The sequence below is a fragment of the Squalius cephalus genome (genome assembly GCF_949319135.1).
Source record: "Squalius cephalus genome assembly, chromosome: 4".
In the NCBI taxonomy this organism is placed as follows: Eukaryota; Metazoa; Chordata; class Actinopteri; order Cypriniformes; family Leuciscidae; genus Squalius; species Squalius cephalus.
In genome coordinates this window covers 13,226,574-13,244,429 of record NC_137125.1, presented here as the reverse complement: position 1 = coordinate 13,244,429, position 17,856 = coordinate 13,226,574, and the positions used below count along the sequence as shown (strand labels likewise).

General features: G+C 44.1%; 1 protein-coding gene across 1 annotated transcript; it reads left to right on the top strand.

Moving 5' to 3' along the window:
- The first annotated feature begins 1,224 nt into the window (after positions 1-1,224).
- On the top strand, positions 1,225-9,072 carry LOC307157408 (membrane-spanning 4-domains subfamily A member 4A-like). The gene is made up of 9 exons (XM_079869340.1): positions 1,225-1,670; positions 1,775-1,819; positions 3,397-3,577; positions 3,823-3,933; positions 4,026-4,100; positions 5,699-5,827; positions 6,287-6,400; positions 6,709-6,771; positions 7,054-9,072. The coding sequence occupies exons 3-9, from the start codon at positions 3,422-3,424 to the stop codon at positions 7,147-7,149; spliced, it is 744 nt and encodes a 247-aa protein (XP_079725466.1). The 5' UTR covers positions 1,225-1,670; positions 1,775-1,819; positions 3,397-3,421; the 3' UTR covers positions 7,150-9,072.
- Positions 9,073-17,856: the final 8,784 nt, after the last annotated feature.

Below are 17,856 nucleotides of genomic sequence, written 5' to 3'. Positions count from 1 at the left end.
TTACCCTGTTCAGTGAATGGCTGAGAGGAGCAGCATTGTTTGTTTAAAGGGGGGGTGAATTACTGTTTCATGCATACTGAGTTTTTTACACTGTTAAAGAGTTGGATTCCCATGCTAAACATGGTCAAAGTTTCAAAAGTTAAGTTGTACGTTTGAAGGAGTATTTTTGTTCCAAAAATTGTCCTTCCGGTTTGTCACAAGTTTCGGAAAGTTTTTTTCGAGTATGGCTCTGTCTGACGTAAGAGAGGGCGGAATTTCCTTATATGGTTCTTAAGGGCACTTCCCCCGGAAAGACGCGCGCGCGCCCGTACACCAGACAGAGACATTCACTGAGCAGAGCGAGAGAGCGAAATGTCTCCAAAGAAGTGTGTTTTTGGTTGCCAGGGGAAGTCAAACCTGCACAAATTACCAACAAAAACAGCATTAAGGGACCAGTGGATGGAGTTTGTTTTCCTGAGCATAAACGGAGTTGTGTAAGACTGTTGTTCCCTGCATTTCGACGATGATTGTTTTATAAACAAAGCCCAGATCGCCGGATTTGCAGATCGTCTAATGCTTAAGGATCGAGCAGTCACAACGATAAAGGTTCGCGTCGTGCGTTGGAACGGTGAGTAAAACTGTTGAACAAATGTCTCTGTGTGTTGTTACTAGCTCAGCGCGTTAGCACAGCTAAACTTCGCCCACACGGCCCGCCCCCAGCCGCTCGTTTTTTTCCGGAAAGACTCGGTACAGCCAATCTTTCAATTAAAAATATAATAAAACAAAAGACTTTTTGGAGATATGAAGGATGCAATATTACTCTATAGGTACTCAAGATTAACAGGAGATTGAGTGAAAATGAGCATTTCACCCCCCCTTTAAAACAATTAAAATACTATTTGACCTGTGGAAATGAATAAATCAACACTATTCTAAAAACTTTATTTGAGAAGTAGTTTATACAATACAATAGTTTTTATGTATATTTTAATATTTATTCTAAAACATAGCAAGGATATTGGATGATTTTTAGCAGTGTAATGTGAATGGCACAAATGGCATTTATAGTCCGTATATAATAATTTCCAATGTCTTGTACCTTTGATGGTGTTAAACATGGTATCATGTGGATGGAAATGATACAGATGATGTTATGCATAGTGAAACTAGGCACTGTAAGCTCCATGTATGGTTATTTCGGGGAGGGGACGGGGACTAAGATGCATGTACACACAGTCTTCCACTGACTGGGATTTTTGAGCAGGTTCTGGCATGCATGGTTTTATAAATCTGAAAACTTTTGTGCGTACGCAGACTTATAGTATGAAATCTACGGAAAGTTTTATAAATGAGGACTCAGCTCAGTGAATATCTGTCTCATGTCCTGCTTGTGTGTGATAGTATGGTTTTAGATTGTCAGATGTTTAACTCTCAGGGATACCTTATGATGAGTTTGAGTCTGTGATGCACTAGTGTCAGGTCTTTTGTTTAGTGTCTTGTATTTTGTATTTTTCATGATTTCCTGTCCTTTTGTAGTCTTTTACTTGGTCTTTGTAGTTCTTCTACTATTTCCCCACCTTCATTTTTCCCTAGTGCTCCTTGTTTCCTCGTCTAGTCGTGTTTTTTGAGCCCTGTTTTCTATTGTCTGGAAGATCCAGCTTCCTCACTTCATTTTAAACAGCATACTAAAGGTAATGAATCTTGCTTATATGCCCATAATTAACACAAATGATACAGTATGATGCAAAAACAAGCTAGTCAATTTGTTTTCTCTATTTTTTCTCTATTTTTTTAGAAGTTTTGAACTACTGATTATTGGGCCAAATTTGTTCCAAATAAGGTAAGATAAATGGTTTTGACTGTGCTTATCATTGTTGTGTCACATGTTTTGTACAATATTTACCAGTCTGTTTCCAAACCAGCATGCAGATTATATAAAATACAACAAAGACAAATTAAGTAAGATTTAATTTAATCTTCTTGTTATTGTGAAAAGAGATTATATTACAGTAGTGCGTCAGGCTTGATTTCCTGGAAACAGTGTGTAGTTTGCCACCCCTCCTAACCATCTGAGCTCCCCCACTTTAACTTTCATTCTGGGAAACCACAGAATGCGTTATCTCAGAGGAGTGAACTATAAGAACACACAGACAAGTGCGAAAAACCAACTGAAGAGTGCATTTTTTTCCCCCCGGTAAAACAAATTAGATCTCATCTGACTACTTTTATAAAAAAATTTATCTTTGCATTATGTCTCCCTTTTTGTTGTTTTTTAAGACTAAAATTGTATTAATGAGTAGTTTATTACTTTATTTAGTAATGTTTGGATTTGTAATGGCAGTAGGGCACTTTTGTTAAAGGGTTACTTCACCCAAAAATGAAATTTCTGCCAGTAATTACTCACCCTCATGTTGTTCCAACCCCGTAAGACTTTTGTTTTATAAAATAATTTTTACCATAAAACTGCAAGACAATCAAAGCCGCAAATCTGAACAAATTGTGATCCAAATTTTAGGCTGATATCTCAAAAAATAGCTTTCAGTAAGTTTGTTTGGGCGCAGTAACACACTTTTTCACTAGATAACAGACAAGCTCTATTACTGACCATATAAGGGCGCCTCCATTTCCATATATGGTTTGAGTGATCTCATCTGAACCATATATTTCCATAATTTTCATAAAATGTATGAAGTAGTCATCCTATCCAGAAGTAATATGGGCGGTTTGGCAGTATTTGATTTGTATTCAACCTATAAGTAAAGCAATAAAAAACATGTATGTGCATTATAGCTCAACACTGCATACCAAATCGAGAATCTATCTTTATTTCTGTATATTTAAAACATTTTCAGACCTTTTTTTCCTCATCAAATTTAATTGGTGTTACCTTTTGAACTCTTGCCATGAAAACAAACTGAGGTTTCTACCAATCTTTCATGATTTTTCATGTTCATCACTATTTCAAAATAAAGGCCTGAACACGCCTAATGAGAATGAAATATTCTTGTTGCAATTTGATAAATTACTGCTCCTCTGTAATTTATTTAAAAAAAGTCACCAAATATGAAAACTAGAGATTGTAAGCTTTCAAATGATAAATAGTTTGTCAATATTACTTTAGGTTTTTACAAAGATATTATTGTTTTGAATATATACTGGCAAATGTCCCACCTGTGAGATGGTGACAGCTGTAGATCAGTTTAAACGAGATGTTTGTAATATAATTTCTGTGAAGAGTTATTCTAGTTACCAATAATTATGTGACACAACTGCGTTCATTATTTCCAGAATTTGAAGACCACAGATTGTTTATATGAACATATAATATTTTAATAAATACACTGGTAAGATTATTTATGAAAATCTATTTTATATTCTTATTATTCACATGTTTTTACATGTCTTGTTTTTGTACAGGTCCATTTCAGTTTCAGAAACAAGAATGTCTAGTACCGTCATTCCCACAAACTCGTCGACACTGATCATCCAGTTTCAGGCCCCAGAACAAACGGCTCCAGCGACTGTTTATGTGCCACAGACAGCTTCAGCTCCTCAAGGACTTCAGGCTTTCCTGAAAGGCCAACCAAAAGCACTTGGGGTGAGAAATCTTTCAATAATTGATTTTTATACGTGTGAAAGGGACAGGAACAAATCCAAATATAGCTGCAAGCAGCGATACAGGGGCCAAGCCCTGAAGCAGCAGCAACTCTCCTCGGCCCTAAAAAAAAAAAGCAGTAGTACAAACATTAACAAACTGTTGTGCAGATCTGGCAACCCTGCTCAGCTAATAACTGTGAGTCACTATTCCCCTGCAATAAGAACCTGTTTTCTGGTCTTCCTCAGACTGTCCAGATAATGATCGGTCTGCTGATTCTCCTGTTGGGAATCGTGGCTACAGTCAATGCATATTCCAACTTTGCCGTCAGTGGTATTCCTTATTGGGGATCTCTCATCGTAAGGAAACAATATACAACTTAAGTACAGTTCTGTCTTTTCTAACACAAGCTAAATATTCTAACAGAAGAATCCTTTCTCTCTCCTCTCAGTACATTATCACAGGATCACTCTGCATTGTTGCAGAAAATAAACTCCATGGCAAAGCCTCCTCCAGTTTGTGTTTGGTAAGTACACATCACTTGTTATTTTCAGGGGTAAGGGGCAAGACTAAACAAACTTTACAATACTGGATGAAAGTAAAAGTATTACTTTCTTTCAAAAAGAAAGAAAGAAAATATTACTGAACCCAAAACTTTTGAACGGAAGTAATGATTTCTGAAGGATCATGTGACACTGAAGACCGGAGTAATGGCTGATGAAAATTCAGCTTTGCATCACAGAAATAATTATATTTTAAAGTATATTCAAATAGAAAACTATCATTTTAAATTGTAATAATATTTCACAATATTACTGTATTTTTGAGCAAATACATGCAGGCCTGATGAGCATAAGAGACATCTTTCAAAAACATTAAAAGTAGTAATGTTTCCAAACTTTTAACTGGTACTAAGTTTATTTGCCATTTGTACCGGTACAGATAAGGAATTTTTGTAGCAGAGCTCGTTTAGTCAGCATTTAAAAAAAAGAAGTAAACATAGAAGACCAACTAGCAAACTACACACTACACACAATAAATAGACTTTCAGAGATACAGTCAACGAAGGGCAGCACAAACCTATGTCAAATAAGCCCACACACTAAGGATTATTACTTTAAGATTACGATTAAATTAAGATTGTTACACATTAAAAAAATATTGCACTGTCCCGAGATAATACATTTTTCCACATTTTGTTATGTTACAGCCTTTTTCCAAAATGGATTAAATTAATTATTTTCCACAAAATTCTACTAATAATACTAATATTATATATTAATAAATAAATAATAAATAATAATACATAATGACAACATGAAAGAAGTTTATTTGAAATCGTTACAAATTTATTAAAAATAAAACTCCATGGTGCAATCCTGTTTCCACTGATCACCCTTGAGGTGTTTCTACAGCTGGATTGGAGTTCACCTGTGGTAAATTCAGTTGATTGGACATGATTTGGAAAGGCACACACCTGCCTATATAAGGTCCCACAGTTAACAGTGCATGTCAGAGCACAAACCAAGCCATGAAGTGTCTGTGCAGCTCTGAGACAGGATTGTGTCGAGGCTCAGATCCATTTTGGATTAAGCCCATAACATAACATCAAAATGTGGAAAAAGTGAAGCGCTATGGATACTTTCCGGATGCTCTGTAAATGGTTAATTTGATTGACTGTGCATAAAATCCATTATATTCTCATAAAGATCATTGAAGTCTAATCAAAATCTAATCAGTTTGCAAAGAAATCGGTGATCTCCAAATTACCTAGTTTTACATGATACAGAAAACATGTCAAGTTGCCAGACATGAATGAATGTATTGCTATTCTATTAAAATGAAGACACAATATTATTTGTCTATTGTACAATAGTACATAGAAGAATAGTTCCACACACCGACACCCGTATTATATTTGAAATTATAAGACTCTTATTATATTTGAAGAGAGATATTGCCATTGTGTAATTGGATTGTCTTCATGAATCATGTGTTCTTGGACCCGATAATTGCAACTTTATTATTTATTTTTATAGTGCTCCATATATATTGTTTCATGATCTGCTTTAACACACTGGGTAAAGTGCTTTCTAACTTATTAACTTGTTTTTCTGTCTATAGGTGAAAGGTTCACTTGGAATGAACATCTCAAGTGCTATAACTGCAGGCATTTCCATTATTATCCTTTCAGTGGAGTTGGCTGTAGGATATATCCCTTACTGCTATGGATATGACTGTTATTATTACAAGGTATGTTAACAACTTTTCTAGTCACAGTTTTACTTGCATTTAATAGAAGAATTTAATAGACCTCTTAATGTTACTGATAATTTACGTCTTGATATTAACACCCGCCAAATGCGTGTGTATTTCAGCAGTGGCGTGTTGCAGTCACTCCTACTAGCCGCTTCAGCGGACTGAATTTTATATACACATTTTTCAATTGAAGTCTTTTAAAAAGTCATCTGAAATAATAAACTAAGTGCAATGTAGTGGTCAAAAATAGCGTTAAAAAAAAAAGTAAAAAAAAAGTTAATGTCAAGCCCTGTTTACCATGCAAGAAGGCTTTGACATTATACATTAAGTTTGATTTGTTATAATACCATATGACCCTCAAGGATTGTACATTCTGCACTTGCAGCCAGCGTATGAATGAGTAACTATCATTTATTTTATTGATATTTGTGCTAATGATGAGTGTTTTCTCAGACCGTATACCGGGGGATCCGTGGTGTGTCCTTGGTATTCACTATCCTTCAGTTTATCATCTCCATCGTTCTGTCAGCATTTGCCTGTAAAGCCAACGCCTGCTGTTCTCCACAGGTGAGTGATGCGTTCAGGGCTAGAAGCTGAGTGGCCGCTATGGTTGCTAAGCAGTTGCTAGGGTTTTCTGGGTGGTTGCTAAGACATTGCATATTGACAGAAAGACGGGTAGTTTTTCAATTTCTATTGGTTTCAATAATCTGCACAAGTTTCGACACCAAAATATTTCAGCAAGATTTTTGTCTTTTCCTTTTTCCATTTGAAATACAGTGTTGTCTATAAACCTATAATACTAGAACTGTCATCCAATGATATTAAATTTAAATTTCAGTAAGAAGGTATAAAACGCAACGTGTATTTTTCCAAAGGTGCTGAATGTTCACCAAGTTGTTATTCCACAGTCCTATACCTTTAGACCCAATCCATCAGAGGTAAGAGAAGCTTGTAGCACCAGTCTAAAATACATCCAAAATAAAAGTTTGTGTTTAAATAATATATGTGTGTATTTATATATACAAAATAATTATACACAGTACACACACATATATTATGTAAACACAAACTTTTATTTTGGATGCGATTAATCGCGATTAATCTTTTGACAGCCCTAATTTATATATATGTGTGTGTGTGTGTGTGTGTGTGTTCAAGAATTGATTAGAATTATCAATAAATGAGCATTAAAGCTGATGGCATACCTGTTTTTCTTGCAGGTACCTCTGGTGAGCGAATCTTCTGTGAATCACAATCCTGCAGATGTTCCCCCACAATACAGTGAATGTGCTGAATATCCTAAATATGAATATTAAAAAGTGGACAGAGCTGTGGTCCTGCCACTGGGTTTGATGCTTTCACAGGACACACGGGTTCTTCCAGTGATTCAGGCCTTGTCCACACTAATACGTGTGGCATCTTTTAAATGCTGTTTAAACTTGTGACAATTTTTGATAAATAACATTGTTGTTAAAAAAAAAGAAAAAGCATATTTTTCTCTCCGTTTTGTCCTTCTGTCCACACTAAGACGCATTTTTATTAATAAAAAACGTTCTCCAAAGTGGATGAATTTGAAAACACTGTTTTCGCGTTGTAGTGTGGACTGTCAAAACTGAGTTTTTTAAAAACATTGACGTAAGTTTAGTCATGTGACACATATTCATGTTTATACCAGTATTGTGCCTGTTATGTATGATCCACTTTCACACTGTTGCTAAAATATGTTACTTTACACACTCTTCATATCACAGTCCTGCAAGGAAGACAGAAAATTTACTTGCATTTGCTGTCCTTCAGTAAAACATGAGAGCAGTCTCGCTTTAGACCAAACATATAATGGTGACTGAGTGCATCAGTGAATGCTGAGATATTTTGCTAAATAAAATAATCCTGTCAGAAGAATTAGTAAGTTTATCATTTACTTTTCCATCTGTATCATCTCAGTGAGCTTTTGTGAGGTTTTACGCATGCGTAGTAAGGTGCATTCAGCGTTTTCAGGAGTGTTACGTCCCTTTTTGATTTTAGATAGGGGTAAGGGAGTATAACATTTAAATAAAGATGTGCGTATAACCTAATATGAAGGACCGGGCAATAGAAGGAAAAAGATCAACTCAAAAACTCTGCTCAAAAGTATTTATTTTACAGAACCCAAAAGTGAAAGAATGAAGAGAAAATAATATTTACAATATTTACAAACAATGAGAAGAACGACAATTAACAATACTAAACAAAAACAAACAAAGGCGGGAAGGCGAGCTCGAGAGATGCCAAATGAAATAAATAAATAAAACAGAACAAACTAGCTAGAAGATTAATGCAACTAAACTAACAACCAAACGAAAAATGTAGAAAAGAAAAGTCTTCGGCGTCAAGACGCCCTAACAAAACTACACTGACTACAATATAACAAAAACTTACAGGGTGTGGCACTCTCCTAAACTAGTGTGTCTAATTCAAATCAAAATTGTCCTACGTGGTGCGCAATGTATGTCGCGCGACTTACTAACCTGCTCCCTCCTTCCCAGCCTCACATGTACCGTGATGACTGATCTAGGATGAACAGTAAAACAAACAAAAACACTTCACAACCACTATGACAATTGATTAATGCAAAGGATAGACACACAGAAAACAACAGCGAGCCAAACAAATGCAAATGTCAAAGTGAGCAAAAAGCTGGGGACGTGGAAGAGATATGGGTATTTGAGGAAGGTGGTGTAATGTGATTGGATGGGTGAACCGAGACGTCATCATCCTTCAGGAAAACTGACAGACTGTAGATTGATCCAATGAGCATCTGAAACACACACACCCACACACACACAACAACAAACTACCCACATGTCCCTATTACAACACTCTAAATACGTATATGTACGTAACAAGGAGTTTTTCAAAAGAAACCGCTAGTGTGGATGGAGAGCGTTTTTATACGTTTTTAAATGTATCCGGATGAATGTAGACGTGCCCTTACTGTCCTTTATCTCTGCTTTCCTTTCACTAAAAAGAGTACACGAATGTAATCACTGGATGAAATAGTAAATACAGATTTGTGAGTACAGACACTTGAGTAAAAATACTATTCAAGATACTGCTTCACACTTTTTTACATCAACAATGCTGCCTAATCATCAGTGAAACTCTTTTTCTCTTTAAAGATAATAAATAAACGCAAATGGCTGATATAACTGAATGTTTAAAACTTGCAAAGTAAAAGCAAATATTAAAATTATTCATAAAACTCCCTAAAGTCTCAGTCCTCTGTGTGTCCTTCAGCAGGCTTCCTGTTTAGGGGTTGAAAAACACAGTTAAAGATTAGAGTAGCACAAAGAGCAGTCTACCCTGATTAAGTCTCGTTTCTTTTCTTTCTGGATCTCAGGATTGGATCTGTTATTTTCCAGTGATAAATGGTCAGAGTTTATTTAGAGTAGTCAAAAACAGAAACAAGCAGATTCTGCGCAGGACAACGGCACGCCCTCTAGAAGCAACCCAAAACGTCTCGGTTACATATGGTAACCCTCGTTCCCTGAGGGAGGGAACGGAGATGTACGTCGTGGTGAACGACGAATAGGAATCTCGCTAGAGAGGCCAATCTACTTCGAGTGAAACTAAACAAGCCAATGCACATTGGCGTGCAATCATTTGCATCAGCTGTGCAGCCTCGCAGCGCGGGTATTTAACGAGCAGCTGGTGAGATTGCACTTCAGTTTTTTGCTGAGGAGCCAAGCCTGAAAAAGCTGGTCGCCCCGGCGGGTAGCGGCAGATGTGGCAACTGGACGTACGTCTCCGTTCCCTCCCTCAGGGAACGAGGGTTACCATATGTAACCGAGACGTTCCCTATCGTTCGGTCACTACGACGTACGTCGTGGTGAACGACGAATAGGAATCCCTACCAAAGTGCCACAGCTGCTGCACCCCATCCAGCGCCCTGGGCAAGCCTCTACACCTTCTTGCCTGGAAGGACGATAGGAGAGGGCTTACCCCAAGAGTATCCACACTGTTGTTCCATGATAACCTCTACAGTGAGATATTGGATAACACTGGGAAAGCGTGCCCGAACTGAGGGAGGGGAACGCTGCGGGAACCACATTCTTAAGAAGAGTTATGTGGGAAACACATATGGACTAACCCAAGGGTTGTACTGCATATGAATAATGGGTGACTTAGCCCAAGGGAAAGACACGGGCTTCCGTTAGGAGCAGCCGTGGAAGATATACACATATGGGATCCCTGTAGGGTCACACATATGGGACCCAGCCTAGATCCGGTTCTCAGGGATTCAGCGGATAAAGGCCTGGCACCGGACGCTCCGCCACATCCGGGCCGAGGGTGTTTGGAGGACTCGACAGGTTTTGACTCTGGAGCAATAAGGGTGCACAGTAGGGTGCAGCAAGCCGACAGAGCCGGTACTCTCAGTGCTTCTACCCGTTTAGGGTGAGAACACGGGAGGACACAGGCTCTACACGTAGGCTATAGTATCTAGCGAACGTGTTAGGTGTCGCCCAGCCCGCAGCTCTACAGATATCTGTTAGCGAGGAGCCACGTGCCAGCGCCCAGGAGGATGCAACGCCTCTCGTGGAGTGTGCATGCAACCTGAGCGGGCAGGGCACGCCTTGAGCTTCGTAAGCCAAGGCGATGGCATCCACTATCCAGTGGGCCATCCTCTGCTTGGAGACAGCCTTTCCCTTCTGCTGGCCTCCGTAACAGACAAAGAGCTGGTCTGAGGTCCTGACGCTTTGGGTTCTGTCCACGTACATACGCAGAGCGCGAACGGGACAGAGCAAAGCCAGGGCTGGGTCTGCCTCCTCCAGGGGCAGCGCTTGCAGGTTCACTACCTGATCTCTAAAGGGAGTGGTAGGAACCTTGGGCACATAGCCAGGCCGGGGTCTCAGTACAACATGGTTGTCACCCGGCCCGAACTCTAGGCACGACTCGTCGACCGAAAATGCTTGCAGGTCCCCTACCCTCTTGATCGAGGCCAGTGCAATCAGCAGCAAAGTCTTCAAGGAGAGAAGCTTTAAGTCTGCTGACTGCAAAGGCTCAAAGGGAGCATCCTGAAGTGCTCGGAGCACCAGGGAAAGGTCCCAAGAGGGTATGGAGGGGGGACGAGGAGGATTTAATCGTCTCGCCCCCCTAAGGAACCTGACGACCAGGTCGTGCTTTCCAACTGTTTTGCCATCTATGTGGTCATGATAGGCTGAAATAGCAGCAGCATGTACTTTAAGGGTGGAGGGAGACAGCCTCCGCTCCAACCCTTGCTGCAAGAAGGAAAGCACTGACCCAATCGAACATCTTCGGGGGTCCTCTCTGCGGGAGGAACACCACTCGACGAACAGGTTCCACTTAAAGGCGTACGCACGTCTCGTAGACGGCGCTAGCGCAGAAGTGATGGTGTTAAGTACCTCTGGGGGTAAGTCACCTAGAACCTCCGCGTCCCGTCCAGGGACCAGACATGGAGTTTCCAGAGGTCCGGACGCGGGTGCCAAAGGGTGCCCCGTCTCTGAGTCAGAAGATCCTTCCTCAGAGGAATGGGCCAGGGAGGGACTGTCACGAGGAGCATGATCTCTGGGAACCAAGTCCGGGTGGGCCAATAGGGAGCCACCAGAAGGACCTGCTCCTCGTCCTCCCTGACTTTGCACAGTGTCTGTGCAAGTAGGCTCACTGGGGGAAATGCATATTTGCGGAGGCCCCGGGGCCAGCTGTGTGCCAGTGCATCCGTGCCGAGTGTTCCCTCGGTCAGGGAGTAAAACAACCGGCAGTGGGAGGTTTCTGAGGAGGCAAACAGGTCTACCTGAGCCTCTCCGAACACTCTCCAGATCAGCTGAACCACCTGGGGGTGGAGTCGCCATTCTCCCGGGAGCACAGCTCGTGATAGCTCGTCGGCCACACGGTTGAGCACACCGGGGACATACATGGCTCGAAGCGACCTCAGATGCTTCTGACTCCAAAGGAGGAGATGGCGGGCGAGTTGCGACATGCGACGGGAGCGTAGACCACCTTGACGGTTGATGTACGCAACGGTCGCAGTGTTGTCCGTACGGACCAGCACGTCTCTGCCCTGTAGCGGCCTTTTCAGGCGGCTCAAAGCGAGACGTACTGCTAGCAACTCGAGGCAGTTGATGTGCCACTGCAGTTGGGGGCCCGTCCACACCCCTGACACTGCATGCCCGTTGTACGTGGCACCCCAGCCGGTGGCAGAGGCATCTGTGAAAACCACAGCATGCCTGGACACCTGTTCCAAGGGGACTCCTGCCCGGAGGAACGAGGGGTCTGACCACGGACTGAAGGTCTGGCGGCACGCCGGTGTGATTGCCACCCGGTGAGTGCCGTGATGCCACACTCATCTCGGGACTCGGCCGTGAAGCCAGTGCTGAAGCGGTCTCATATGGAGCAGGCCGAGCGGAGTTACCGCTGCTGCCGCTGCCATATGCCCCAGGAGCCTCTGAAAGAATTTCAGTGGGACCGCCGTCCTGCCCTTGAACGTGTTCAAGCAGTTCAGCACCGACTGAGCGCGTTGCTCTGTGAGGCGCGCTGTCTGTGCGACCGAATCCAACTCCATACCGAGATAAGAGATCCTCTGCACAGGGGCGAGTTTGCTCTTCTCCCAGTTGACCTGAAGGCCCAGCTGGCTGAGGTGCCTGAGCACGAGGTCCCTGTGTTCGCATAACTGATCTCGAGAGTGTGCTAATATGAGCCAGTCGTCGAGATAGTTGAGAATGCGAACGCCCTGTTCTCTCATGGGAACAAGGGCCCCCTCCGTGACTTTCGTGAAGACACGGGGGGACAGGGCCAGCCCGAAGGGTAGGACCTTGTACTGATATGCTCGACCCTCGAACGCAAAGCGCAGAAACGGCCTGTGTCGAGGAAGAATCGAGACATGAAAGTACGCGTCCTTCAGGTCGATCGCTGCAAACCAATCTTGGGGACGGATGCATTCGAAAATGCGTTTCTGCGTGAGCATTTTGAACGGTAGCCTGTGAAGGCTCCGATTCAAAACTCGCAGGTCCAAGATCGGTCGTAACCCACCACCTTTCTTGGGTACAATGAAGTAGGGACTGTAGTGCCCTGACCTCATATCGGCTGGAGGGACCGGCTCTATCGCGTCCTTCGCCAGTAGGACTGCGATCTCCGCGCGCAAGACATGGGCATCGGCTGCTCTCACTGTAGTGGAGTGGATGGCCCGAAACTTGGGGGGACGCCGGGCGAACTGAATCGCATAGCCGAGCCTGATGGTCCGAATGAGCCAGCGAGACGGACTGGGGAGCGCTAGCCAGGCTCGCAGAGACCGTACAAGCGGGACCAAAGGGACCGTAGGCATACCCGGAGTGGGGCAGCGAGGTGGAACACAGGGGCTCGGCTCGGGTGGCTCTCTCTGGGAGGCGGCCCGTAGCGGAGTCTGAGTGTGCTGCGCAACACTTACCTGGTTCCACGAGGCGGGAGGTGCAGGAGACGGCTTGGTTGCGTTCTCGAGCTGCACACTGCTGCCTGCTGGCGATAGAAGAGGTGGATGAGAGTGGTAAGGATTCTCTCCCCCCACTGCTCTCCGGGCCCTCTTCGGACCCAGAGACGGAAGAAACTGCTCTTTTATTGAAATTTTGGGTACCGCTGGTTTTGAGGCCAGCGGCGGAACAAAAAGAAAAGGAAAACAAGGATTTTCCACCCGGCCCTCTTCCGGGGGATGGAGCGATGCCGTCATCGTCTCCTGGAGAGCAGTCCCTGCCATCTCTGGGTCGCCCGTCCTAGGGCCGCTTGCCCTTGGCCTTGCCGCCCTTCTTGGTGGGGTCCTGGACGGGCGGGGCGGACCGCCTGCGACTGGCTCCACGGCGCCGTTTGGATGGAGGCTGCTGCTGCGGCGCGGGAGCAGGGGCAGACGCAGGAGGCCGCCCTCGGCGACGAGCAGACTGAGGAGCCGCAGACGCAGGGGTGGGAGCAGCAGCTGGCCGCCGCGGCAGGATGTGACGGATGGCCTCAGTCTGCTTTTGTACAGCCGAGAACTGCTGGGCGAAGTTCTCGACCGCGTCGCCGAAGAGGCCGGTCTGGGACACGGGGGAGTTCAGGAACCGGAGCTTATCGGTCTCCCGCATGTCCGCCAGACACAGCCAGAGATGGCGTTCCTGGACCACCATGGTGGACATCGCACGACCCACCGACCGCGCGGTCACCTTCGTCGCACGAAGCGCGAGGTCCGTCGCGATACGAAGTTCCTGAAGAACTTGGGGATCATGACCACCCTCGTGCAGGTTCTTCAGTGCCTTGGCCTGATGAACCTGCAGCAACGCCATGGCGTGCACGGCAGAGGCAGCTTCCCCACAGGCCTTGTAAGCCTTGCCGGTTAAATCCGACGAGTACTTACAGGCCCGTGAAGGGAGACACGGTTCTCCGCGCCAAGTGGAGTTAGGGCACAGTTGCATAGCAACGGCCCGTTCCACTGGCGGGATGCGTGTGTATCCCTTAGCTGCCCCGCCATCAAGGGTGGTGAGGGAGGAGGAGCCACCGGAACGGTTTCTGGCAGTAAAAGGTGCCGTCCACGTCCCCGTAAGCTCCTCATGCACTTCCGGGAAGAAAGGCACTGGGGTGGGTTGCTGAGAACCAGCGCGCGCCACCCCGAGATACCAATCGTCCAACCTCGAGGGTTCGGGACACGGTGGAGGATTCCACACGAGCCCGACCCCGTTGGCGGCCCGGGAAAGCATGGCCATCATCTCCGGGTCCGTCTCAGGCACCGTTGACACCCCCGAAGGAGGCAACGGCGCCGAGTCGTCATCCGCAGAGAAGTCTGACCCACCCTCCGATGCAGCGATCGACATCTGATCCTCACAGGGAGCCCCAAAGGAGACAACCGGTACACACCGCGAGGATGGTCCAGCTTTCTCCAATGGGGGCTCAACTGGCTGCGGAGCATGAGAGGGGTGAGGGCTCCTAGGGGGTTGGTTCCCCGAAGGAGACGCGCTCACCGTGATCCTCAGGTCACCCATGTCGCTGCCCGAAGCCATCCTCTGAGGAGGATTGGATCGAGGCAGCGGCACGGGGACTCCGCCCCTTTGCAGGAACGTGAGTCTCGACCGCAGCTCCGCGATGGTCATCTTCCCACAATGGGTACATGACTCATCCACAAGCGCTGCCTCAGCGTGTTCAATGCCCAGACACACGAGGCAGCGTTTGTGACCATCCTGTGAGCCCAGGTAACGACCGCATCCAGAAACACACAGATAGAAAGTCATTTTTTTCTCTTTTTGAAAAAGACGCTCTCTATCTGTGTAAGCTCTTTTAGGGACTGCTCTCACTGGTGCTGAAACACGCAGGGGAACAGTCACTGCGAACACAGACAGGAATGTGCACCTGTCTGTGCGCTGTCTCTCTCTCTCTCGCTGGCAGGTCTTACCAGCTGTAAAAACAGCTTTTGAGCGCTCTGCTGGCGCACCTTACCAGCTGTTATAACAGCTTTTTTGTTTGCTCAGTTTGTAACAAAACAAAAAAGACAGAGAAAAGAAGAGAGAGGAAAAAGAAGACTGCTCGCGCTGCCGTGTTGTAACGCCCGCACCGGAAGGAGAGGTCCAAATAAGGCTTGTCAAAGTCACTCTGTGTAGAACGCATCGAAGTGCTTGGCTCCGAAGCAAAAAGCTGAAGTGCAATCTCACCAGCTGCTCGTTAAATACCCGCGCTGCGAGGCTGCACAGCTGATGCAAATGATTGCACGCCAATGTGCATTGGCTTGTTTAGTTTCACTCGAAGTAGATTGGCCTCTCTAGCGAGATTCCTATTCGTCGTTCACCACGACGTACGTCGTAGTGACCGAACGATAGGGAACTGAATTCAAGGAATTGCGTCCTGCAGAGTTTATGTAAAGCTTTGGGTTCATGTTTCATGTCAGTCATGTTTCCTGTCTTGTCATGTGATTCCCTTGCCCTCATGTGATCCTGCCATGAGCTTCCCTAGTCTTTTGTGGCATGTTGTCATTGGTTAATTGTCTAATCATGTTTAACGGTGTGTCTTGTTTAGTGATTAGTCCTTAGGCTTGTTGGACTTCATACAGCTCTGCACAGACCGATCGGCGGCTGACTTAAAGCAGTGCATGCTGGTTAGAAATTTTGTCCGACTTGATACAGCGCCGACGCCACGTGACGTATGCCATCAAAGTACCGCGAGAGCGTTTCGAGAGTAGCCGGAGGACTCAGCCAGCACAACTCAGACACAGCTGTTCCACCGCATGACAACGATCACGTGTGTCTGTGTTTATTCTCACACCTTTAGTTCCACTAAAGTTCACAAATCAGTTTTTTATAACAGTAAAGACTCTTTTCATGTAGTCGCAATGTTATATTGTGTCATGTTTATCAAAATAAAACTGACTAAAAAACCTAGACTCCACTTCAATGATAGTACATATAGGGACGTCCCGCCATTTGGAGCAGCCATCTTGACGGAATAGAAAATGCTAAACCTCCATAGACAGTATATAAACCGCCGGTGATACCACAGCTCGTCGCGAAATATTCCTATCATGCCCGAGCGATGCTGTGCAGTTGGATGCGATCAGATACGTGATCATACAAAAGGAATATCTTTATACCGTATCCCAAAAAAAAAAAAAACGAAGAAATAAGTGTTTGGCGGCAATAAACAGGCAAAACGCTGATGGTGGTGTTTGGCTTTCCCACTGTTTGTGATATAAGGTACAAGAAGTAAAATGTAAACAAATTATAAAAGTGCATGTAAAATATACAATAAAGTTTAGATGAAATTATACAAGGTTACTTGACTTTTTACGTCTATTCAGTTTTTGTAACTTGTCCATGACAACCGATAGCCTGCTAAGCTTTTGTATGCTTTTAATGAAGCTCCGGTGTAGCGTGATGGGAAGTGAATAAGGTAGCTGTAAATGTCACCGAACTCAATGTCAGGAAGTTTTTTCTACACATTTAATAATATACTCTCTAATAAATTACCCACCCCTAATAATAGATCCATTGCCTCTGAGTAGCTGATGGATGTATTCCGTCAAAATGGCTAGGGGTCACTTGACTGGGAGATCCCTATAGGCTTACGTTGAACTTTATTCTTGTTCAAACAGACGCTGTATGAAGCAGTACATAAAGTATTGAATGAAAATGTTTCTGAAACATCTGTGTATTTGGCAAATATTGCATTCATTTCACTTCAGCTGTGGTAAAGTATGCAAACACCACGTGAGCGGTCGGGAACCAGAAAGTGTCTGACTTCACGTCTCCGTTTGCAGCTCCTCCCCTAGTGGTCAGAACAGTGTAAATGCAACAAAACCCTGGCAAAACGTGCAGAAAAACACCTTTTACAAATCTATTGCAGATTTTATTGACAGTAAAATCTTTCAAACGCTATTATCTAATCATCTAATAAGATTATCAAGTGTCTATATGTTCTTTTATCAATTGTCAGGTTTTGTTTGTTCTAAACAGATCTATAAGAGACTATTAACTACCATTAATCATTTTAATTATACTATGTCTAATTAAAACGTCTAAAAATGTATAAAACTGATCAGAGATCAGGTAAAACCCATAGACACTTGTTCAATGGTTCTCAGTGACTCCTCATGATTAATGGGTTGACAGAGATCATCGCCCCTAGTGGTGAACCACTGAAATTTTGAAGTGTTTGGAAACGTTTAGAAACAGTTGTGACGTAATCACGTGACTCTGGCAGTTTGATACATGCTCCAAACCATTGATTCAGAACAAAATATTTGTTAAGGTTTCGAAAGCATCATGAAGCAGTGTTTTGAAATTGCCATGACTAATTTTGATCACGTTTGGATAAACTGCACTAGTGTTCTGCAACTCGCCTCCAGTGGATTTGTTACAGTTTAGCTCCAGCTTGCCTTAACACTGATTTGTTCGAGCTCGCTTGGACTATGTTGTCTCATCAAGAACATCAACAAGATTAGCGTGGATTTTTTTCCACATAGAGGCAAAATATGAATATGCCTACAGAGAGCGTGCACTATTGACATCAACTCGATAAAACTCATCAGATGCATGTACTTTATG

Bases quoted from the DNA above. Each gene is read 5' to 3' on its own strand.
- LOC307157408 (XM_079869340.1), top strand. From the start codon at position 3,422: ATGTCTAGTACCGTCATTCCCACAAACTCGTCGACACTGATCATCCAG. The intron at 3,578-3,822 runs GTGAGAAATCTT...GGTCTTCCTCAG, and splicing joins GCCAACCAAAAGCACTTGGG to ACTGTCCAGATAATGATCGG. The intron at 6,772-7,053 runs GTAAGAGAAGCT...TTTTTCTTGCAG, and splicing joins TTAGACCCAATCCATCAGAG to GTACCTCTGGTGAGCGAATC.